General features: G+C 43.3%; 1 protein-coding gene across 1 annotated transcript in view; it reads right to left on the bottom strand.

The window, feature by feature from the left end:
* The window catches only part of csmd3b (CUB and Sushi multiple domains 3b), a gene marked incomplete at its 3' end in the record, with an annotated part of 548,364 nt that overhangs the window by 89,008 nt on the left and 433,037 nt on the right, over nucleotides 1-26,319 (bottom strand). The window contains exons 20-26 of the mRNA XM_083771581.1: nucleotides 24,212-24,328; nucleotides 20,957-21,172; nucleotides 18,770-18,958; nucleotides 14,311-14,411; nucleotides 13,235-13,303; nucleotides 12,474-12,630; nucleotides 6,716-6,907 (exon numbers count right to left, since the gene is read on the bottom strand). Coding sequence (XP_083627707.1) covers nucleotides 6,716-6,907; nucleotides 12,474-12,630; nucleotides 13,235-13,303; nucleotides 14,311-14,411; nucleotides 18,770-18,958; nucleotides 20,957-21,172; nucleotides 24,212-24,328 — 1,041 coding nt within the window. The remainder of the gene's footprint in view (nucleotides 1-6,715; nucleotides 6,908-12,473; nucleotides 12,631-13,234; nucleotides 13,304-14,310; nucleotides 14,412-18,769; nucleotides 18,959-20,956; nucleotides 21,173-24,211; nucleotides 24,329-26,319) is intronic.

Raw genomic sequence — 26,319 nt, 5'->3', positions numbered from 1 at the left:
TGAAAATATGTAGTTCCAGGGTCCCCCCAGCAGCAAAGATTTGAGTTAAAAACGTTGGCTCTGAAAGAATATATTCAAACATTTGGGCCACATTTTCACGATTTTACAAAAATAGCAGACCTACAAGCTCGTATGAGCTTGTAGGTCTGCTATTTTTCAATAGCTAAAGCATAACATAATGCTTAAAACACCAAAAGGGGTTCCCGCCCAAAATGGGTTAAATATAAAGTCAGAGAATATCAAGCCAGAGGCTTTATACGACTGTTTCATTATTGATGTTGGAGCGGAGAGACAGACTTATTAGACTGAATCAGATATCAGTGCTGAAGCGAGGCTATAAAGGACGGAAGGTGCTTAAGACAGAGACAGAGAAAGACAGAGAAAAGTGGGTTAGCGTCTGTAACAGCTCCCATTTGAGTGCAGAGCACGGCAGCCATTTTATGTCTTTCCACACGTTTAGGCATGTGGTGTATAGTAACTAAGTACATTTACGTAGTACGTAGTACTTAAGTACAATTTTATTTGTACTTTACAATGAGTATTTCTAATTTCCAATACTTTTACTTCTACTCCACTACATTTCAGGTCCAAAATGTGTCCTCTCACAATGCTCAAGCTTGTAGATGTGCTATTTTCAAAAGAGTGTGTACACATTTTGAACTTGTGAAATGGGACATTCTGCAATTTGAGTACTTTTGTACTTTTACTCAAGTACATTTTCTTTTTTGTGGCTTTCGCCTTCATTTTTAATATTTTTTTAATAGAGGGATAGATAGTAGGCTGACAAGAAATCGGGGAGAGAGATGGGGGGTGACATGCAGTACTGCATGTCACCATCACGTCGGGATCGGGATTCGAACCCGCGGCACGCTGCCAGACTGGAGGACCAGCCAAGGTGCCTGGACCGCTGAGCCACGGCCTGGGCCATTACTCAAATACATTTTTAATATGGGACTTCTACTTGTAACAGAGTACGTCTACATTGCAGTAGCCGATTGATACTTTTACTTAAGTAAAACATTTGAGTACTTTTTCCAGAGACAAGACAGAGAAAAGTGGGTTAGCTCTAACAGATCTCCCATTTGAGTGCAGATCACGGCAGCCATTGTGTCTTTCCACACGTTTACGTCTACACATTTTCATTTGGCTGAAGAGCCACACCAGGTGAGCCGTTCACTCAGTTCATTTTAACTTCTCCCAATCAAGAGATTAAAACACAGCCTCTCTGACGGGCGCTCACTGCCGTCAGCAGGAATGAAAAGTGACACTTGTATGGAATCACATTATGACAAATTGGGTTTCTGCAGTGGCACCTTCCGAGGCACATTCTCTGATTGATATCATATTAGCAATGATTCTCAGCGGGGGTTAAATAGCTTGGTTTATTCACGCCCATGATGTGAATAACCCACTTTCAACCTGGTGTACCTGTTTCGGGGTCATTAAAGGTAAAACTAAATAGCGAAACTGTGAAAAGTAGCCTATTATCTCCTGTAAAAAAAGTTGTGTCTATGATCCTATCCTATATATGAAAAACGTGTAAAAAGAAACGCAAGGTCGAAGTGTCGTTCTGTTGCTGCTGTGAATAAAACTGGAGCATTTTAAAAGTGAGTTGCGATCCCCCTAATACTTGCCTATCAGAATACGTTCCTCAATATGCTTTGTGTGCAAGTGGCCGTGACATATGCCTGTGCTGTTTGCAGAGGGAACATTACTCAGTGTGTTTATTGGTCCAAAACCTTTATTCATATCTGTGATTCAGACAGCAATGGTGGTAGATTATGGGTTGTGTGCGTGCGTCGTGCACACATCTGTGGGGGCGTGAGTGTGTGTGTGTGTGTGTGTGTGTGTGTGTGTACGAGTGTGTTGACGAGGAAGGTTCAGATCAGGTTACGGCTGAAGGCTGACTACTAAGAGCTCTTAATGTAATAATCAACTGTGTCATAAATTATATTGTGCCAATGGTGAAACTGCATGGCTAAATGAATCATCATTATATCTAGGATCACCACCATCATCATACTGTACGTATCCATATCTGCAGTGAGCGATTTGCCGCCAGTCGAAGCTCTGAACTCGAACAAAACAATAAATAGCCCGGTCGCAACGCAGCTGCTGTGACATCAAGTGAAGACGAGTCAAATTAAATTATGAAACGCTTTTTAGGGATCAGATTGGTTAGCGGGTCCCTTTCAGAGGAACAAAGGACATAATTGCGGTAAAACATTGGACAGGGCCGCGGAACACAGATAGTAGAGATAGTGGAAGTACAATGGGCTCTCAGTGTCAGATGGGCTGTATCTATGTGCGTGAGTGCGTGCGTGCGTGCCCATAAGGAGCGGCTGGAATCATTCCAGATGATTCTACACAGTACAACAAACCACCTTTGATCATAATATTTAGAGCAGTGACTCCTTAATTTCAAGGACCCCCAGTTTGATATGTCTCAGGTCACGGAGCCCAACTTGATAGGATGTCGTATCTCCGGGACCCCGATCTACAGTGTAAAATCCAAAGTGTTATTTAATTCTGAGAGTGTACAAATGGCAGAAGCTGTATATTTCTCACTGGAAATATATATATTTTATTATTATATTATTATTTCTTCTCATGAGCATCACGCCTGTCTGTCACAGACATGCGCAGAGCAAATTCAGTCAGGAAACTCAGTGCAGTTGCAACTTGCCAGCGGCCGTTCATTGGGTCACCTCAGCATCACGTTCTCATTCACATGATTCACTTCATCCAATCATTCCATCTTCATACCGGCTATTTAAACTGGAAGTTTGCACTGCTCATCCTGCTTGCTTGCTGCTGCATACTGATTCTGCTGCGCTGCTGAATGCTTAAACCTTTGCTACTCACCCACCCCAGCTACCACCTGTCATGTTGGATCTGCTGTTTAGGTACGGGGGATTCGGAGTCCCTATGGTTGGGACTGATGCGCTTGATCTGAGTAGCTAAAAAGCAGATCCAATTCTTCACCAAACCATAATAAATGTATTGCTCATTTTTATATTCAAAAAATATATATTCCTTCCATTCATGAGTTGTCCTGACTGAATTATTATTATGTCTTGGATGTTGCACAATGTTCTGCGGAACAAGTCCCAACAGCATTGCGGTGCTTGTATACTTAAATAAATAAAGCCTTGTTTATCCTTGATTCACTTCAATTTGTAGACTCATAGTTACAGCTGGGTCTGGGCTGGCTGGGGACCGCATGCTATTAAAGAGTAACACCAGTGAGTTAAGGATCTTCCTATACTGCAGTTGTTTAATGCAGACAATAATGCAATGGTGGCCCAGGCCGTAGCGTAACGGTCTGGGCACCGGACTGGTAATCCAGTCGCAGTGTGCCGCGGGTTCGACTCCCGGACACGGCCTTTACTGCATGTCATCCCCCCATCTCTCTCCCGTTTCCTGTCAGCCTACTGTCTGTCCCTTAAAAAATCAATAAAAGGCGTAAGCCGCAAAAAATATCTTAAAAAAATAAAATAAAAAGAAATAATGCAATGGTGGAAAGTAACTAAGTACATTTACCAAGTACTGTACTTAAGTACACTTTTGAGGTATTTGTACTTCCAATAGTTTTACTTCTACTCCGCTACATCTCAGAGGCAAATATTGTACTATTACTCCATTACAATTATTAGAGATTTCAATTTTGATTAGAAAACATACATTAACCACTTCAACAATATACACATTTCGGCCATTTGAAATTAGCAGATCTACAAGCTCACAATGTGTCGCCATGCAACGCATTGTGAGCTTGTAGATCAGCTATTTTCCAAACAATTTCATACACATTTTGAACTTGTGAAATGGGACATTCTGAAATACTTTTAGTACTTTAAGTATATTTTCATGCCGATACCTTTGTACTTTTACTTGAGTACCTTTTGAATGCGGGAATGCGGGACGTCTACTTTCAGTATTGATACTTTTATAAGTACAACATTTGAGTACTTTTTCCCACGACTGAAATAATGTGCTTTCTTTACTGGCGTGAGAGGAGAGTTCACAGTAGGTTTACACAGCTGGGACCGAGGGAGGCAGTGTATAGTGGGTCAAGCCCACGCCATTCTTTGTAATGTTTTGCAATCGACAGTTCGCACGTGCTGGGAACAAGGGTAACGTGGTCATGCTTTTATATATGATGTGTGTGTGTGTGTGTGTGTGTGTGTGTGTGTGTGTGTGTGTGTGTGTGTGTGTGTGTGTGTGTGTGTGTGTGTGTGTGTGCGCGCGTGCATGTGTGTGTGTGTTCTAGCTAATGGTTTTGAATTGGACTGTTCTGAGAACTGGTGGAGTCAGAGAGAGATATTGGACATACATTTGAGTTTTGAGTTTTTATCTCCCAATTGCTTTGGCAATGCAAACCTATGTTCTCTCATGCCAATAAAGCTCATTTGAATTAAATTGAATTGAATTGAGAGACAGAAGGGGAGAGAGAGAGAGAGAGAGAGAGAGACAGTTAGGACAGAATGTAAAATGCATGGTAATCTCATCACAGATGAAACAAAGTGAGAGGGGATAATTGTCCCTTTTCGACTGAGTTGAGCGGCGCATTGGAATAATCAATTCCCGGAGGAGAAAAACAAAACATGGAGCAGTTTTTTCTTCTGGGTCAGCATGAGGAGAGAAGAAGTGCCGAAGCTTCAGAATGGAGAAAATATGCTGTTTTGGATAATGACTTAATGTGGCTGTCAAACAGAGCTGTCTGGAGCAAGTTAATGGCTATAATACTGCGACGATCTGACATGCAAGATTTATTGGGGGGAAAGTGTGCAGCTCCTGCAATCACATCTAAATCACTACACCTGCTATAGCTGTGGCATCAAGTGACCCCAGGGGGTCCCCAGTGAAATCCTCAGTAGTCATCAATATGGTGGAAAAATGTACTCAAAAGTTTTACTTAAGTAAAAGTATCAATACTGCAATACATAAACACTCTGTTATAAGTAAAAGTCTGTAATTCAATGTACTTGAATAAAATAACAAAAGTAGGCCTATTGGCATAATAGTACTCATTATGCAGAATATCCCATTTCACAAGTTTTCAAATGCGACGCACGCGTATTGTGAGCTTGTAGATCGTCTATTTTCATTTTTCAAATGTCCGAAATGTATATAGGGCTGAAGCGGTTAATGTATATATTGTAATAAGAGTCCAAATCGACAAAGTAATCAGTAACTAAGGTTTTAAAACTTGCGTCCGATCTGGCTATCCAAACAGTTCTCTAACAACACCATGCTATGGATATTCAACACCAACATGAAGACTGTCCTGCTCCATATGGCTCCTCATGAAACATGGAAACCACAGAGGGCCTAACAAACAAGCTCCAGGTGTTTGTTAACAAATGCCTGCGTTACATCCTCAAGCTATGGTGGCCCAACAAAACCACAAATGAGGAGTTATGGAGTATCACAAAACAGGACAGTATACCATCAAAAGGAGAAAGTGGAACTTTCCTGAGAAAGGACACAGATAACATCACAAGACAGGCCCTGGACTACAACCCACAGGGGAAGAGGAAACCGGCTAGGCAGAGAAACACCTGGAGACGTTCCAACTCTCCAAGACCTAAAGAACATTGGACACGAGCTGGCAGGAAGTAAAAGCCCAGGCCTGAGTGAGATGGAGAGCTCCGGTGGACACCCTATGCCCCTCGGCGAGGTAAAGAGGATTACGTCAAGTGAGTCAAGGTTTTAAAATAAATGTAGTGGAAAAGTACAGCATTTGGATCTGAGATGAGTAGAAGTGAAAGTATTGAAAATGGGGAAAGTACAGTTACAAATAACTCAAGATTGTACTTAAGTACAGTACTTGAGTAAAAATGTACTTAAGTTACTTTACACCATCTTGCAATAGGTCTGGTCCACAAGATTCGATACACCACCAAGATACCCATGTACCTGTCTAAATACTTCCTTAATGTAAACGAAGTCCACACCCACAACACCAGAGGGAGTGCAACAAACCATGTACAACCCAGATTCGGCACAAACAAGGGACTAAATTCTTTTCGCTCCTATGCCACCAAAATGTGGAACGCCCTACCAACAGTCATTAAGACATGTGAATCCCTTGACTCCTTCAAAACCGCTCTCAAAGGGCACCTACGGATGGCTGCAATTCGAAACTGGCCTCTGTAAAATCTGAATCCCCCCCACCCCCCCACCCCATTTCCCTCACTGTATATTGTATATTGTATATTTTCCCAGTGCTTGTATATTTTCCCTTTTTTGCTTCCCATATGATGAATTCCTGTTCTGTTCTTTAGCTACATAGAAATGTCTATTTGTATGTCTCTAAATGGTTGTATGTCTTTAAATGTTTTGATGAATTGAACAATGTGGACCCTGTTGTAAACAAGTGTAATGCTTAATTGGGTCGTCCACTCACAGTTGACAGTCTTTGTATTGAGTTTGTGCTTAAAATGTACTGTAAATTCTACAAACTGTTAATAAATATTTCAATCAATCAAAAACCACTTCATAAGTGAATGAACACTGAGTGTGTTATATAGTGTATATTGGGGTCCCAGAAATAAAAGAGTATAACAAGCCGAACAGCCGAATATACATCAAACTGGGGTTCAGGCGGGGACTTGCATGGTGTATTAGCTAGGTGTAAGGGTAAATGCAGTAAGTGCACGTGCGGGTGTGCGTGCGTGCGTGCGTATAATTTATGTGCGTGTGTACATACCGATACAAGAAGGCAGGGGGTTATCCCAGGCCCTGCGTTCCCCCGTCATGCATTTGAGCGTGGTGGCTCCATGCAGAGTGTACCCCGGTTCACATCTGTACGTGATGCTGCTCCCGGAGAAGTGACCTTGGTCGTTGACCTTGAAGCCGAACTGAGGCACGCCGGGGTCCTCACAGTGAGACAGCTCGAAACCTACGGACGAGAGAGATATGGAGGGAGTGAGAGAGTGAAGCGGAGAGAGAGAGAGAGAGAGAGAGAGAGAGAGAGAGCTCCAAAAGGATATTCTTTATCTTTAGTTTTTTTTTTTGTGGAATGGGCAGCGTATAATATCCGTGTACTAAATAATCCGGTTAAGCTCCTATCCTCAGAAAACCTGAGGAAGATAACCAGGATATTGTTGCTGTCGGGCAGAAACCTCTTATCTCTGTATTTTACATTTTAATGTTTTTTTTCTTTCTCCTAAATTAATTCCCTACTTCTTCATACTACGGTGTTACCAAAAAAACACCTAAAGGAAATCTACAAGCTCATTTTTGGAATCCTGGAAAGTAACAGTTTTGGACATGTGAGGTTTCCGTCCCGACAACGACGAGATACTCAATTATAATACAAAGGATTAGCTTGTTTACTGTTGATTAGCACAGAGTGCGCAGTTTACATTATTCAGCAAGCACAATTATTCACAACAGGCCCCTTTGTTCATATACGTTTGATGAGCGGCGATATTAAGAACTGATTGGCATGAAAATGCTTGCCGCGCAGATATGAGTTATTTTACCTGGAGAACAATGTGCATGTGTAAACACAACCTTTTCCCTTATGAAAGAAAGCTCTAAAATGACTCGCTCGTTATCTTTCAATTTACACTTAATTGTGCACAGTCATTTGAGGTTGTTCCCTGGACGTTTACCAAACCACGAGCTGACAAGCGTTATTTAGTGAACCCCAATTTCTTTTGCTTATTATAATCATTATTATTACCCTATATATACCCTACAGACATAAGGAATGGAGCTGGGAATACGCTGGTCTAATGTTTTTCATTCCTCCAGTGTTCCTCAAAGTAAGAAAATACAAAATAATTGAAAGTGTAAAAACTGACCCTTACGGATACATGTTTACATTATCACGTTTAAATGAACACTCCGGATTGAGCTGCGTTGTTGGTACAATATGAGGAGCAGTAGCCATACAAGTGAGTAAAACTATAGCATTGGAAACAGTGCTGATTCAAAGGGCTAGGCAAACTATCTAACATGGCACAGTTTAACCACTTAAACCATACTTCATTGATCACAGCCCCCAAGAGGTCTATATTTGGCCCCCTCCCTCCCTTCCCTCTACATTAAATAGCTGCGTGTTTCCACGTTGTGCATTGCTCCGGGTGGCACTGCCTGGCATGCGGGTGTGTCTTTTGCTGTGTGCTCGAGAATATGTGGTCGTCCGACTCTGCAATCCAAGCTGCGAGAAAGTTTCATACATCAAACACGGCCTGTTTCCTTCACATTCACCTTGGATGCTTATAGTCGCCACTTGCAATTTGTCGTGGATTCTTCAATGCCTGTGGGTGGGGGGGGGGGGGGAGGGCCAGCCAATGTCAGAGTCATTCACCTTGTCTTGGTGGAACAAGCCCCCATGTTCAAAAGAACAATGCCAAAGTGACCTCTTGGATCTCCCCGCGGAAGATAAAACATGATTGCGAACGCAGTGATTGCGAACGCAGTGAGCCACTTAGTATGACAGCAAGGGCTGAATGTCTGTGTGTCACGCTGTTACACCACCCGCCCGCCACCAGAGGGCGCAGCTAGACAGCAAGGGCTGACGCAGCTAGACAGCAAGGGCTGAATGTCTGTGTGTCCCGCTGTTACACCACCCGCCGCTGCTTAACAACGACGCTGTTACACCACCCGCCGCTGCTTAACAACGACACTGTCTGTAACTTGCTGTACTAGGCCCAACATAAAATTAATACTGTCACAACGACACTGTCTGTAACTAGGCTATGTGTACTAGTGTGTGCATATGGGCTAACGTTAGCTAAGCAGTCACAGTCCTGTTTACTGCTGCTCAACAACGACACACCAGAGGGCGCAGCTAGACAGCAAGGGCTGAATGTCTGTGTGTCCCGCTGTTACACCACCCGCCGCTGCTTAACAACGACACTGAATGTCTGTGTGTCCCGCTGTTACACCACCCGCCGCTGCTTAACAACGACTGTTATTGCAATTTACGATCTGCGTTCGCTTCCCGCGTTCTCGCGTCTTACTTGTAAAGTAAAGTACTCTCCAATGTGCAAGGAAACATGACAATGTGCAAAACAATATAATGACGTTCCCTCTATTGCAGTGGTTGGTTCTTAAAGTCCAGGAACCCTCAGGGTTCCTTGAGGGGGTTCCGAATGGGCCCTTACTGGTCTCTAACTCTGAGTGTTTATACAAATCATTCCATTGTGCATACTCTCAGAGTTATGGGGGTCCTTGGAATTAAAAGGTTCTATTTGTGCTCTTCCATTGGAGAAAACGTGACGGTGTGCCCTCCAGGGTGTCCTTCCAGTGGAGAGAGAAATCAATGCAGTGCAATATACTGTAGACTCCAGTGTTATCGTAATGTATGTAATTGCACTGTTGCTGTTGCAATTTTTTTCGCTGTATGAGTAATCAACAAATAAAAGCCCTACATGCTCGGCATTAGACAGGCTCTACATGTAAGACAATAATGTCCTCATGGGATGCATGTCGCCAGAGAGTACATGAGGTGAAAAGGCTTGCAGAGGGGAAGATGTAGAAGACTAGACGCTTGCACAGCTGCGGCACGCTCACGTCTAACGCCACACATCCGTTGTTTTTTCCGTGAATATCGTGTGTCCGAGTGATTTTGAACGAAGGCAGACAGCGATGAGCAGCCACTGACTGCGTTTTTTCCGTGCTGGGCAGGTTGTAATCGTCGATCGCAGAGAGAGAGAGGGGGGGGGGGGGGGGGGGAGTAGAGCAAGGATAGAGGCAGCGTTCCTTGCTGAGCGCAGTTTTAGGAAAGCCCCGCTGTGATTGACCAGTAGTCGAAGACCCACAAATCTGGGTTTAAAACGCAGAGCTAAAGTCAATGACGTATCACGGCCAAAAAGCACTGTCGTAAACGGCACTTACACATACTCGGCATTCAGTCAATGACTTGGCCAACCGAACCGGCACGCACAAAGCTGTAATGCGCACAAAATCATTTGCATTGCACACAAAGAAATGCGGGCGTGTAATACTAGATGTGTTGGCCTCTACATGAACACAAGGCTGAGAGTGATCCAGCAGACTCCACTGAAGGCGGTGCTCTTTGCAAGGCAGCTTTTGGATGTATTCCATTTCCATGCATGGAGAGTTGGAGACTGCCGTTGCTTTGGATCTGTCAGTGCCACGCAGTGTGTAATGGCTCATGGAAAGGGTATACTGTACTATTACTGTAGTCTCTCAAGCCAGACAACTCCACAATCTTCAAAATGCAACTACGCCTTGTAAAGGTCTCGAACAGGAAGCTGTCGACCAATCACGACGCAGCTACTGTAGCTAGACAGACTTTGACTAATTAGATTTATAGTAGCACATAATTATGCAACTGCAAACGCTAAACATAAATGTTTGCATGGGGCAGGGGGCATCCCATCCACTTTGTTTTCTTAGCCTTTTCAGCGCTTCCGATGTGCAGACCGTTAGACGGAAACGACAAACCCTTTGTCAGACAAAGGGTGAAAGCAACGAGCTAAGAGGAGGAACTCAGTAGCCTGGGTTCCAACCTGATTCGCTGCATTCCGTTAATTTGTTTTGTCACTCCCTTCTCAGTCTGGAAAATCTCCTAATTCCAAGGTAGGCGTGACATGAAAAAGGGAGCAAAAAAACCTGTTTGATGTCGTATCAATGCGCCTACTGCATGCTGTTTCCCTGCAACGTCCCCTTATCATTCACTAAACTCACCCCACACAGCCACCAGCTTTTTTTTTGTACTACTGAATCTGACAGTGGACTACTTTTTATTACTGTAGGTTTGACTCTCGAGTCTCGAACTGGCGCAATTTTTTTCCAACAGTGAGAAGCATGAACATAGTGGCGCTGCATGGCCTATAACGTATCAGCAACAACGGGCTACATAACAGGTGAGGTGACGTTATGAAATACAAGTCAAACAGCCTGCTGGCCAGACTGAGCAGTGAGTCACAAAGCAAATTCACGGAATGCAGCGAATGAATCAGGCTGGAACTCAGGGTCCTAACTTTCAAAAGCCAAGCAGCTGGCTTTGAGGTGTGTGATGAAGCACAACCTGGCCAAGCCTGATAGAGCCAGCAACTGTATCTCAGAGGTACAAGTCCAGATCGCAATCTTCAACAGAGGACCACCAGGCACAGAGCTCGGAGGAACATTACCAGCGAAAGGTGTTATTTACTTTTCTTGAAGTCCTCTCCAAGGAGCTGAACCGGAGATCAAGGGCCAAATGGGGTAAATCCCATTAGGTCTTCACCGCCTTTTACCATCTCAAATCACTGCATGGAAAGGCATGATAGATGGCCGAGCTGCCATATCTGTTAGAGAACTCATCCTATGCTATTCCCACCAGCAATGTGCTTCAAAGAGGTTAAATAGTTAATAGTTCCCTACTGTGTGTTATATTTTCTTCTCCCCCCTACCCAGCCTGAGACCACCACTGCACCTTACACATTTGGCTGGAATTTATAACCAGCAGGCCTTATGTACTGGCATAAAAGAAAAAGGAAATAAAACAACATATAGACAATAATACAGAAAATACAAGGAACACAAGTGGCCTCATAAGGGATCCTCCCCATGAAGGATGTATTGTATACGATCAACACGTAACAGCAGAATCAATGTACAGTAATTCTGATTCCTATTCTACAAAGAATCATATCAAAGGTCAGTCTGCGTGTGATTCCTCAAGGGAGTCTCTCCAAGGCTGTGAACATCGCTAGCCTTCATCTGCACTTTATGGCAGGCCAAGCAGAATGCCCTGCTATTGTACATTAGTATGAGATGTGTGAGATAGTAGATGTGGTTTATCATAGATACCTAAAGCAACAATTCACAAACTGTAGGCCAAGTGGGCCGGCAAATATCTGGCTAAACACTTTGACACTGACACTTAATATTAGAATTATGAAATTATAATTATAATGTCAATTCTTTTTAATAAGAAGGTTAAATGATGTTATTTTTGGCCCGGACGGTTAGCTCAACCGTCTGGGCACCTAGGCTGCTGAGCCAGCCTGACGGTTAGCTCAACCGTCTGGGCACCAAGGCTGCTGAGCCAGCCTGACGGTTAGCTCAACCGTCTGGGCACCTAGGCTGCTGAGCCAGCCTGACGGCGTGCTGCGGGTTCCACTCCCGATCCCCACGGCCTTTGCTGCTTGTCTTTCCCCCCATTTCCTGTCAGTCTACTTTCGACCTATCAATAAAGGCAAAAAAAGGCAAATAAATCTTTAAAAATATATATATACATATATATATATTTTTTTTTTAAAGATTTATTTGCCTTTTTTTTATATATATATTATTTTTTTAAGTGGGCCCTGATCCTGAAACGGTTGGGAAGCTCTACCTTATGTTGAACATGCATACTACATTTTACTGTATCACATCGGAGCCCTCAATGCCATTTTATTTGACAGAGTAGTACACGATGGTTGATTATTGTACGGGAATATAGTCTAGTGTTAGTTGAAAGAGCGTGCTAGTTTGTAGTGAATCATGCATATACGTACTGGAGTAGACCAACTTGAATCCTTCCCCCGTGCTTTCCGGGTCGCTGTAGAACTCCAACCACAAGTGATTGGAGGTGGAAATCAGCGTCAGACCCAACATGGACGACCCGGTGAAAGCTCCAAGGACGTGGGTCGTGCTGTCTTTACCGTCATAGATCTGAGACAACAACAACAATATAGATCAATACATTGATCCCTATATGGATGATCTAATAAACACTCCAAGGACATGGCAAATGCATTGCTTTTACTTTCATTGATCTGTTTATGGAGACGGGAGGAGACAAGATGGTGGAAGGGGGAGGGTGGTGTGGCGAGGAGGAGTGATGGAGGATCTAGTAAAGCTCCTGATGCATTGTGGGCCGCCTCGTATGGACGCCCCGTAAATCCGGGAGACGAGACGGCGAGGACAGTGTTACAGCTCCTCCGTCACAGAATGATGAGGAGACGCCGTGAAGACAATGGACAGACGCCATGGTATAGAAGTGTATGTGCTTTCCCTCTACGCGTTGTGTAGGGGGACGCGTGTGCGCGCACACGTGCGTGTACTGTATGCGCGTGCATGCGAGGGTGTGTGTGTGTTTATGTGTGCAAATATGCATTACGTTGAGTGTGTCCTGATGTGACAAATGGAAGCGTTCTACCGGAAAAAAGTTGGTTTTATAGTCTGTGTGTGTGTGTGTGTGGGTGTGGTGTGCATGTGTGCCTGAAAGTGTACCCTTGTGCGTGCGTGCGTGTGTGCGTGCGTGCGTATTAGGTACCTTGAGTATGTCCCCCTGGGCTAGATGGAAGGTTCTGGCAGAGATGTTGATGCCCTTCCCTGCCTGCACCTGTATATATAGAGCACATAAAGTCAGCGTCAGATTTATGCAACAACCAGGCGCAGCCTACAAGTACTTGAAGTGGTCTCTGGGTAGCCCGTCTTCTGTGAAATACCATCATGATGTCCCTGATTCATGTGAGCTACAAACAGAGGGTTAGTTTTTTTATTTTATTTTTTATTTTATTTTTTACTGAAAACTATTTAAATAGGCAATTTATTGGCGATTTATAATGTTTCTCAACGTAGGGTCCGGGGACCCCCAAGGGTCAATGAGTGAGTTCCAGGGGATCCCAAACTAGATGATTGGTAGTTAGGAACCAAAAGGACCCTTATGGGTCTCCTTATACCATATAATGATCTGTGGGTCGGCGGTTAGAATCCCGGCTCCTCCTGTCGAAGTGTCCTTGCGCAAGACACTGAACCCCACATTGCCTCCAATGAGTCGGTCGGTGCCAGGCATGTTAGCTTGCCACCATTGCTGTGTGAATGTGTGAAGTGAGGACGCTGGCGTGAATGAATGGGCCATTGTAAGTGCTTTGAGTAAGCACTTTGTGCATAGAAAAGCACTATAAAAATGCAATCCATTATACAGTATATCGGAGCAGTATTACCTTTTGTTCCGTATCGGTACACTCTCAGAGATCAAATTAAAACTATCTTTATAGGCGCTCAGGTGGCACAGTGGTAAAGTCCCTGCCCACGACCACGGAGGTTGTGGGTTCGAATCCACCGCGGTGCATCCGGCTTCGTCAGGCGCCTATATGTGAACACAACTGGCTTGTGTTCGGGGGAGGGAAGCGGAGAGGATTGGTGATATTGGTCATTGGATGTGCTCCTACGGGCTGGGGGCGGCACATGTCAGCGGGGTGTGTTGGACGGGAGTAGGACGAAGGCTTCTTCGCTGGCAGGTGAGTCAGTAGGATACAACAGAATTCAAGTGTCCTTGAAGCTGAAAAGGTTGAGAATCCTCTGATTGAGGCTGATTGTTGCATTGGAGGCAGGCCACCACATTACCTGGATACTGTAAATGCACTCGTGGTTGTTGTCATAGTTCATCGGGTAGTTGGGAGACAGAAGGATCCCCTCATTATTTGCAACGTGAGAGCCACACTCGGCTGCAGAGAAAGAGAGAGAGAGAGTAAGAGGGAGGAGAGACAATGTGAAAATGTTACTTGGAAATAGCTTTGTGTAAACTGAACTGAACCCAATTTATACTTTGCGTGTCAATGTCTCTACAAGCTCACGAGCTCACAACCCATCACGCTGCAACGCGTTGTGAGCGTTTTGGCTATTTTCGACGTGCAATGCTGGCACCCAACTGAGTATGAATCAGGTCATACTCCAATTATGATACATACGTACAGTAAAGATGTGCATATGTGTGGGTTTGAGCACATGAATTAACACCACACATGTGAGACTCCTGTGGAAATCCCCCCGGAAATATCAAATATGCATTCTCTTTTCTCCCCGCTATGTTTTAAAGCGCATTAATCTCCGCACCAACGTTTCCACACTGCTGTACGGGTGTGTGAATCAAGATGATTTGTACTTTCCTGCGGTCGGACTCGACTCCTTTAACTTTTTGTCATTGAAGTGAAGTTTCCCCACAGCCACAGAGGAGGATGGTTTCTAATCTTTTATAAATGACTACATTCTGCTAGAGTAACTTTTCAACACTGCATGTGTGTCTTTGTGTGCGTGTGCGTGCGCGTGCGTGTGTGCTTTCACGTTTGAGAGCTTATATCATTTCTGACTAATGAAGTGCAAATGAGGTCTCTACAACAAAATATAGAGGTGCTGTCTTGTGAGGACAATGCTATGAATGTGTGTTTGCACATGCATGTGTGTGCATGTGTGTGTGTGTCTGTGTGTGTGTGTGTGTGTGTGTGTGTGTGTGTGTGTGTGTGTGTGTGTGGTTGGTTGGTTTATGTAACGACCTTGTTATGCAGTCGTATTATCAGCTGTCCAGAATGGTAGAGAAACATGGGCAAGCAGTAACACTCAGAAACTAATTTACATTCTCTGTCTCTCTCTCCCTTTCCCTCCAATCCTTCATTTCCTTCCTCTTGCTGAAAGCTTCTTCACCTCCTAATCACTCCAAGAAGCCCCACTCTCCCTCTCTCCCCCTCTCCCAGTCTCCCCCTCTCTCCCTCTCTCCCTCTCTCCCTCCATCTCGCACCCAACATCTCCTTATTTCTCTCTTTCTCACTCTCACACCAACTCTGTCTTCACTGCTCTTGTCTTGCCCTCCAAACATTCTTTCCTGCAGGTCTCTACAGCTTGATCTCCTTCCTTCCTTCCTTCTCCCTCTTCCCTCTCTCTCCTTCTTTCTCTCCCTCCCTCTCTCTCTGTCTGTCTCTAGTGGTGTAATAGTATATTACAGCTGTCATATTGTCAATAAATCACGCCGCCATGGGTTCCATTTAGAAAATTACCTCTCCACCCTCTCCCTCATAGCTCGTAAACCCTCTCCCTCTCTATCTCTCTTTCTTCCCCTCTCTATTTCTCTCTATGAAAAATGTCTCCCATGCCCTCCTCCCCTTTAATCTCATCACCCTCTGCATCTCTTCCCCTCCCGTGCGCTCCGCTCCTTGGTATTCCCCCCCTGGTCCTCTCTTCTCATATACTTCGGAACTCTTCCATGGGAATTGCTCTGCTTTTTCAGTGTTTCCTCTCCGGTCCTCACCCATCCTCTCGGCTCCCGTCTCCTCCCTTGCGTTCTCCTCCACTTCTCCTGTTCCCTTAAGCCCTTCCTATTTGTTACAGGTTCGGTGTTTTGGAGATGTGCTTTGCTTTGCGTTTGTCATGCGTGTCTTTCCAGGTCCTGTTCCCTTTCCCCCTCTGGGCTTTTGCTATTCATTCTGTTTGTGACAATAAATAAACCTTTAGGTTTTGAATGGAATGGATAATTTTCGATATCATCCCCCCCCCTGCTTTTAAAAATATGTTACACTCTACAACATCTCCTGGAACCTTTCTTCTCTTCTTTTCCTCTCCTCTGGCAATAATATTCAATAGAGGTCAGTAGAAACATAATCACAGTATCAATGATTATGTCAGTCAGGCTACAAATGTGTTTCGACTACAGAAGCAAACACTTGACCTTATACCACAGCCTAAACCCTGCTCACCAATGTCAAATTAGAGGTTTAATGGTCTAGAGAAGCGCTAAGGGCCAGTTATAACATGACCACTGACATCAAAGCTTTTAACACTTACTGTGTATTTCTTGGGGAAATACTGTATGCAAATGGATATACATTTGGTAATATTAACGTGCCCAGGGGGGCGGCCCGGTTCCGGCGAGCCTTCCCGCATCCAAAAGCACTGAAAACTCTCCTCGCTCAAGGTTGAAAGGGCAACATTTGGTCTGAACCAATCAGAACACCAAACAAGTTTCTCCTATATCCACTAAATCAAGTCTGACCAAACTCTGTTCACAGCACACGCAGTGAAGTTCTCTGTATAACCATCTTGACCTATTGCAAGCAATACTATTTGTTTTGGTATGGTGAGCAACATGTCTGCTGGCCATTGGCAACCATTCAAACAGTTGAATCCTTCTCAGACAGCCATGGAACTCTCAATGAGGGTTCAGCAGCATGAAGGCCACAGTTCAACCAAGACAAACTCCATCGTTGACGGTACTTTGTCAGAACTGCATTGTCTGTCATGCTGAATAGTTCTGCACTGCCCAAGGGCGTATTAACCCATTCAGGCCGGACCTCAAAATGTATAAAATGTCTTCTAAATCCTGACAGTTTTCTGTCAGGATTTGCGCCACATTTTCACGATAAAAAAAGAAATAGCAGACCTACAAGCTCGTAGCGCGCCACTCGGTGGCGCTCTATGAGCTTGTAGATCTGCTATTTTTCAATAGCTAAATTATAACATAATGTTTAAAACACCAAAAGGGGTTCCCGCCAAAAATGGGTTAAAAGCAGCAGACCGTGGAAGAATGCAGAAGTACTCACTATTTATTCCGTCAGGCCTTGATTGATTCTACTGTACACCACCTCTCCGCACAAATCAAACCTCATTTATTTCCTCAGCTGCTCACACAGATCTTGAAGTTTGTCTCTCTTTGCCTTTTCAGCCTGCCAGGTAATTTGTCCTCCCTGTGTTAATTGGTGCCTGTTATCGCCTATTGATTTCAAAATGCTTAGTCACGGCATTTGGGTTGGGAATGAAACGCGGGCCCATGCACACTTCTGGTGGGCGATTACACTTCATTTGCTCAATTTGGGTCTTCACCACCGGGCAGCGTTACTATTCGATAAGCATAAGTAAAGAAACTTTGTCCTGTTAATCTGTTGTTCAACTCAGGAGTATTATTGTACAAAAAACAAAAGGATGAGCCTGAAAGTCACACTCTCCTTCACTACAAGACAGGAGTGTTGACGGCAACAGTCAAATTAAGAATAATGAGCTCTGGCTGGAAAATAATCACGGTCGACAAGTGAATTGCTCAAGACATATCACTGAAATGTACTGCTTGCAAATGTCAGTTTTACACTCTCCCTCAAGAAGTTTGGACAAAAAACAAACAAAGCATAAACAAGCAATAACAGTACGTGTCAAACAGCATATAGTGTTTCCTAACTCCTGACACAGTCTGTAACTGGCTGAAATGAAATAACCGTAAATATGTAACATCGGATTTCAAGACATCCACAGAATGCATCTATACTGTCACACAATGAAGGGGACTGAGCCAATAAATATACCAATGTATGGCGGAACTCTACCAGCTGGCCTTGTGGTTAGAGTGTCCGCCCTGATACTGGGAGGTCGGGGTTCGATCCCCGGCCGGGTCATACCAAAGACTCTAAAAATGGGACCCAGTGCCTCCCTGCTTGACACTGCATCAAGGGTTGGATTGCGACATACTAGCGTCACGTCCAGGGGGTGTACTTGTACATCAAGCTGCCTCACGCTACAGAAACAGGACATAGGCTCCTGCCTCATGGCTCGGCAAGGCTACTTACTTATGGCGGTTGTCTAGAAAGCTGAAGGTTCCCCGGTTCAACCCCCACTCCGCCTGGTATCATGTGAAAGTAACACTGAACACCGACAGTACAGTGACTGCCCACGACCAACAGGCTGATGTGTGAATGGGGGTGAATGCACATTATGTAGCACTTTCCATAAAGTCTTACGTAACAATAAATGCAGAACATTAAAGCAGTGTCTGCCACTTCTGGTCCTGTATCACCCAGTTCTTCCTGGTTCTTTCCCTCTGTCTGAAGTTTTCATTTAATCGTGTCCTTCCTATTATCATTGGCCTTGAGCTCTCTGCTACAGTAGCTGTGGCCCTTGATCAAAACTATTTTCATTCACTAATGTCTAGCCGAAAAGCCGATCTACAAGCTTACAACACGAAGCATTATGAGGCTGTCTTACCTCGCCTCGTATCATACAGGTTGAGGTGTAAAATCCTTGACTTTGTAGTTGACAGAATATCACATACCAACACATCGGGGTAGCTGAGAGCTCCACATTCTCCGTCCTCCTCCGAGACAGATCAACTCTGGCGCCCCCTCCAGGCGGTATCCCATGTTGCAGGAAAACGTCAGTGTGTCTCCGATGCCGAAGCTGTAGCCGTTTCTCCTGCCGAAATCAGGCATTCCAGGGTCTTCACATGGCTCCAGGGTGTACTCTGGAGAGAACACACATGATAACTGCTTTAAAATACAGCATGTACACCAGTCACACGACTACAATATAGCAACGTAAAACGTGCAAGGTACAGACAGAGCTGTAGGGAGCCCCAATAGTACCGTTTGTGCATTTAGAGATTATAAATACAGTGTGTACGTGTGCATGTGTGCGTGCGCGATAGTACGTAGCCAGCCACATATATAATTTCGTAAAACCTCCCTTCACATGCATTTCATATGGAACTCTTCAAGAGCCCATAAACAGGAGACAACAAGAGCCCCTAATCCTAGTATAAGCAGTGTTATGTATTATAAGTGTGTCAGACCACACAATATTATGTTATAAATATAAACCACCCAGGCAAATGACAGTGATTAATTTGATTGCAAAGTCATGAAACTTAAGATGCAGTTTTTCTGCTTAGGATTGTCTGGGGTGTCCACTGAAGGCAGTGACATTATTATTCTAGCCAAAAGATGGTGATGCATTACACAAATCCTACAAATATTCTCCTAAGTGGTCGTCTGCATCTGGCGAACGTCCTATGTTTACTGGTGCGAGTTGATAATAAAGTAGACAAGTTTTTGTCTCTCTTGAGAAAAAAAATAGTATGAAGTTTATGAACATCTTGGGAGTATTATGTGGCTTGTGACGACCGGGTCCAATATTTAGTTCAGTGACCATACCATGGGTTCGAGCCCCGTTGCATTTTGAGAATTAATAGACTAACCTGCTTCCGATCTCCTAAAAAGGCGGCTGCCTATACTCCACACAGATACGGGAAGTAAACTGGAGATGGCAGGTTTTTCTATGTTTTTGTCAATTTACAATTTACAATTTAGGCATTTAGCAGACGCTCTTAATCCAGAGCGATTTACAATAATCAAGAACAAAAGCATGGGAAATACATCACAAAAGCATTTATCATAAAACATGCATAAGCTAAGAAAGTAACAGTGGAATATCTATATTATGAGACTATACATATAAACTATATATATATACTACTATGCTATACATATGTACTATGGCGTGCTATGACTATATACAATGCAATTATAGTGCCGTCTACATAACATGCTATAAGTCTGTATCAGATGCTATCTAAGTCTACAGAAATGCTATCTAAGGGGGTAGGGTAAGTGCTATGGGCCATGATGGAGTCTAAAAAGGTGGGTTTTCAGACTACGGGAAGATTGGGAGTGATGCTGCAGTTCTGACTGCAATGGGAAGTGCATTCCACAGTTTTGGCGCCAGAAGGGAGAAGAGTTTGGGACGTGTGGAGCGTTGTCCCGGCGTTTTTAGTGAGGGTACTTCCAGCTTCCCTGCTTGTCTTGGGTATACTATATAGGTGTCGATACCTTGGTGGAAGACTGGTGTAGTAAGGAATTATGCCAAGAGCAGTTTTTCTGGGCGGGAGGAAATGCCCAAAACAGGGCATCCTTTTTTACGTACTCATTCATGTTGGTATTACAAAAACATAACATAGCAAAAGGGTTTCTGCCTGACAGTGAGGACATGAAAGCCTCTGCATAATTAACAGGCTTATTTTCATCGTCTGAAGAGGGAGGGATCCTGACAGACTGAAATGGAAGGTGAATGACAGGTAACAGGGGCATCTCCAGTGCAACAGCAGTACTGTATATAATTACTGTAGGGCTGCAAGCAAAAATACATTCTTTTCTTGGCGATAATTCAGATAATTCATATATAATTTCATATTTAAATTGATCAAACAATCGAGAAGCGCGTTTTCTTGGATGATTTGTGTGTGTGTGAAAATAGCAGATCTTTAAGATCTTTAAGAGTTTGTATCATTTCATTCTTTGCAATTTTAAAACTGAAAGAAGCTACATTTACATTTTCCCTTCAAAATTGTTTTTCTTTTTCCACCCTTTTTTCCGTTTGTAAAATTAATCAGCGTTTTTTGTAAAAAAAAATTATATGATGGACTAAATCGATTAGTTTGATGAACTGTTGCAGCCCTATACTTTACCGGAGAAAGTTATGTTGAAGCCTTCGTATGAGATGGAGAAGTCGGAGACGAAGCGCAGCTGGGCTTTGAAGTTGCCATAGAGACCGGCGTTGATGTTGCTAGGCAACTCGCTGCCGGTGAGGCGAGCCAGTGGCTGAGTGAAGCTCCCGTTCTCTGTGACCAGGAGGTAGTCGTGTTGGTCCTCAAGATGGAAGGAATTAAACTGGAACTGGACCCCTGTCACACGCACACGCACACGCACGCACACGCACACGCACACGCACACACACACACACACACACACACACACACACACACACACACACACACACACACACACACACACACAGGTTTGTATTACTACACTTGTACAACATTTTAGGTTGGCATTTTAGGACGGCATTGAAAATAGCTGACAGAAGATAGCAGATATACAAGCTCACAATCCGTCTTTGAGCCTGTATATCAGCTATTTCTCACAGTAGAAGACAGGGAAAATGCTATAACCCTAACCCTTAAATGTAACCTCTAGATATACGAAATCCTACTGTATATCCTATAACACTAACCCCAACCTGTATCTTTTTCTAATTGTTAAGGCTTTTTCTTGAACCAGGAAAATGGTCCTCACCACATCTATTTCAAACTCTATGTTAAACTGAGTAGAGAAACTGGTAAAGGTCTGTAAACATTTCACTGACGCTGAATTCACACCAGCAACTTTGAACGAATGTATATATTAATTTGGCATTGAGTTGTGCTGCAACTTGAGCCTGGGTGGTCAGAGTGGATCAAAGTCAGCAGTCTGGGAGCAGTTATCAGGCAGGCAGGACAAGTATACAGACACTCCATGCTCGTCTCTGGAAGCTATATGTTTTTAAAGGATTCATACATTTTAGATAAGAAATAGGCTGTAGCTAAACATAGAACGTAGCTGCTAAATGTGGATTGATTTCACACCAATGTACATCACCACCACCACCAGATAGTTTGAAACTTTGTTATCAATATTTTCTACTTCCATACAGCAGTGTACTGTGGTGTTGAGAGCCCTAGTCCACACCTATGACTTCTGCACTCTTCAGGGGACAGTGCGCTTATGATTGGCTTGTCATCATAAGTTGACCTTTTCTCAACTCTCTCCATAGACTTTTTATTGAAGCTCGCCAGTCGCCACATTGTCAGAACATGGCAGCGAACGTCCACTGCTGGTGTGCATTCAGTGTGAGTGTTTTCTAATCCCATTCCATTGGTGAATAATACGTTTCCTTTGCAAAAGAAGACCATATAACTGGTGACAAGAGAAAGGCAGTAGATAGAGAGAGAGATACCACAGAAGAAATCCTCAGTGTAAATGTATCCATTTGTAACTCAGACAGTGGACAAATGGCATTTGTACTCTCTCAGCGTTAAATGAACATTTTACTGTGTAACACACCCACGAGAACTGTTAAACATTTAAATAATACAGATAACACAACAACGCTAATTACTGCCACATTGATCCCTGTGAAGCATGGAGGCCATTACGAGATACAACTAATATAATTAGCTAAGATAAAAAACATCAACAGCATTACCATTTACAAAATTATGTAAATTACTTTTGTATAAAACAGATCACTTTACAGAAACGTGAGCAACCAAAAAAGACAGACAAAAGAAGGTCAAACATATCAAGGCAGATTAGACAAGTGGGTGATGAGAAACACTGTGTGACAAAACACAGCAATTACACTCCATTTCTGCTTTTCCATTTCACTGAGAGGCCCCAAAATATATTTCTTCTGAGAAATACGGCTTCAATGTTTTGACAGGGATTTTCACACTTTGTCGTCTCAAGATATATTTGGAAAATCATTTACTTTGAGTTCATATAGTTAGTTAATACTTAATGAACAAATGAGTAGTCTCTCAAGACAGACTGTTGACTCACGTCGACTCAAATTCAAGGAAAAGAGGGAGCTGTTTTTCCTTTATTTTTTGACAATGGGTTCGGTTCTCAGATTGACAAATGAGTGAACAAGAGACACGAACAGCTGCTCTCTCTCTCTCGTTTTAGAACAAGAGCAGTAATCAAATGTAACAAAGGATGTTTTGTCTTGAGTAATGACTACCCATGGAGCCCTGTCCCAGAACTCATTGCATGTGAATAGGTGGAACACTGAGCTGATGCAGAGGAAAAATCGCCCTTTTGTGTGTGGACAACGACAGGAATATAAGTGGCTGGCTGAGGTGACAATGGGGGAGGGAGACATGGTGTCTTGTTATGATTGTCCCTAGAAAACCCAGAGATATTACATAATGAAAAACTACATAGAATCTCATCCAACCAATCCGTTCGTCACTTGTCTACTTTCACCACGCTGGCACAACTTCCATCACAAAATTATGTACAACTAAACTTGCAACACAGTTAAAAACATGCTTCACTTCCTATGCGTGTTCGTTTGATGTGGGTGACCAGACGTTCCGGTTTGGCCATGGTTGTCCCGTTTTCAAACTGCGTGTCCCGACAAATATCTCTAAAATACTAAAATGTCCCGGGTTTTCAACATTCACTACAAAATTGTCCTGAGTTTTCGCCAGAATTACAATAATAATAGTTTTCCTGTGGTTGCATAGGCGTTTATCATGTTCTTTTCATGTAAGCATGTTCACCTTCACCTAATCCGATGGGAAAACATCAAACAACAATCAAATACATTGCATGTCTAAATGTAAAGCTGCCCATGTCCATGTGTCTGTCTAACTCTGTGTGTGTACAGCTAATATTAGAGACAGCTGAACCGAATGGCAACAAACTTTGCATGCAACTCCCCATATTGGTCACGTCCATTTCCACCTTAACTGGATTTTCTTCAAAACACACTTTTTGCTGCTACTACTAAAATTTAGATCGGCAGACAAACTGCTGCTGGAGGTCCCGAAGTCCAAGCTGATACTAAGGGGGGATCGAGCCTTTTCTGTGGCTGCCCCTAAACTTTGGAATGAACTCCCTCCCCTACTGTCCCCCTCTATCTCAATTTGTAATACCTGTCTTAAAACACTTTTTTATTCCCAAGCTTTTAAGTTTTTAAATGTGCTCTATAAATAAAGTTGGATTGGATTGGATCGAAAGCTCACAATATGTCGCGCCACGACGCATTGAGCGCTTGTATATCGGCATACAACTAAAGCGCAGATGAAAACATCTAGGTTGCGTGTACTGTATATATACGTGCACAACATTATATTAAAGAATGTGTATGTTGTGAATCTGTACGTGTGTCCTACCTTTCCCGTGGCTGACCTCCACGGTCCAGGTGCAGTTGAGAGATGAAGGGTAGCTGTCTGGAAAGCCTGGACTCAGAATAGTTCCCCAGGGACCTCTGACATCGCCTCCACACAGGGCTGGAGGTGCATACATGTATGTAGAGAGACAGAGAAGCAAGACAGATTAAGGGAGAGTGTGAGAGAAAATGAGGGGGGAGTAAGAGAGACAGATGGTGCTGCAAAAGAAGATATACTGTATAATGCGTACACAAAAATACCCAAATGGAGATGGAGGAGGGCATCTTTCACACTGCAATAACCTGTACTGGTTATTGTCTGGTCAATACTGGCCATACTGGCCAATGTCGGGTACTAAACATGATGATCAATGTATGTGTTGTGCCAGTGCAATAATCTCTCTCTCTCTCTCTCTCTCTCTATATATATAATCCACAAACGTAACCACTTTCAAATTGGTGTCGTGTCGCAATGTTCAGCCTACAGCATTATAGCATTAACCCTTTTACTGCTGCCATTTATTGAGAAATTAGGACCTAATTCATGCCAGCATTTTTTTAATTTGAGCTCTTATTTTGAAAAGCCACATTTTGCCTCAACCGGAAGTGAGCTTATCCCTGCCAGCTTTACGTTGCCAAGACAACCTTTGTTTACATGATCGAAAAATGCCGGTACATTTTTGCACTCCACAACGTCGGCTCGTGCCGTCAAAGAAACGCTGTTTTGACCAAAAATGCCATCTGGGACAAGGAATAGGAGATACAGGCGATTGAAAGAAACGGATAGAATGGATTCTTATGGCGACGGTGAATTAATATGAACGATCCAGTGCAGTGCTAACAACAGTGCTAGCTAACCGGCTAACGTGAGTAGCATTATGGCTTGATCAATCATATGCACTAATAAAGGGCAATTGCCGAAGGGCTTCGGCAATGGCAGCAAGCGTTAATATCAAATTAATGCTTCAATTGCCGAAGGGCTTCGGCAATGGCAGGAAGACGGTTAAGGTGAATGTTCTTCAAAAGCAGCAAAAATATAATATATGCTGTACTCTACTATCGCCTTTGCTTTCCTTAGCTTTATATATATATATATAGCCTATAATAAAAAACAAACACCAACCGTCTTGTTAAAAAAATGGCTGGACCTTCCACTCATATATTATGTGCTGGCAGTGTAGAGTACCATGTTTCTTGAATCTCCGTAACTATTATTCTTTAGGAACGTATGCTGTCATCTTGGGAATATTCTGGGAAAGATGGGCTTTCCATTCAAGGTGTTCCAGCACAATGAAGAGCAAAGTCAAGACTTTAAATTGTCCGTTTAAAGAATCAACACCAAAAAAAAAGGTGTACACTTTACTAAAGTAAGAAAAACAACTAAGATTTTTCGTTGATAGACTAATTATGCTATAGTTGAGTTTGATGCTAATGCAACTACTAGACAGTAGATGTCATCCAGTTGTCCTCTGAGAGCTTTTTGTTTTATCTGAACAAAGTTTTACTTCAAGTTTTGGAATTAGAGACCAATTAAGCCATGCGAGAATATTCAAACCACAATGGGCCTAGGAACTGGGCCTGGGGATCTCCCTGAAGCTTCTCTACATAATTCAACAGCTCTTTCCTTTCCCTTTTTTGTGTGCAGTAAAGTACCTGTGCTGAAACCTGTGCATTCGTTACCAGCATCATGAAGGCACACTGTGGCTAGTTTTGTATACGATACCATGCGGTTAATTGCATTTTGCCGATGCCCCAAGTCTGAATGGCTCCTTGATTAGACCGTTAGAATGAACAGCAGTACTTTGTTATTCCCCAGGAGCCCAAGTTAAGACTCAGTAGTTCTGGACACCACAGTCATAAAGTTGAGACCAGGCCCCCAGCAAAATATGGGCAAAAGTCTGTTGTAATTATACACTGGAATATGCATAATGCTTGCATGTAATGCCAGGTGGCTCTCTAATGTCTCTTGTAATTGGTCCCCGTTACTGACTGTATGAGGGACCAATTACAAGACGCTTGAACTTTTTGAAGTCATTACTTTTTTTAGTGATGGGAAATTAATCGTCAAACACATCAGTATCGACCGATATTGGCCTTAAACCAATTAATCGG

Source organism: Protomyctophum parallelum (assembly GCF_964188405.1).
Source record: "Protomyctophum parallelum genome assembly, chromosome: 1".
Lineage (NCBI taxonomy): Eukaryota > Metazoa > Chordata > Actinopteri > Myctophiformes > Myctophidae > Protomyctophum > Protomyctophum parallelum.
This window is presented reverse-complemented; position numbering and strand designations above follow the sequence as displayed.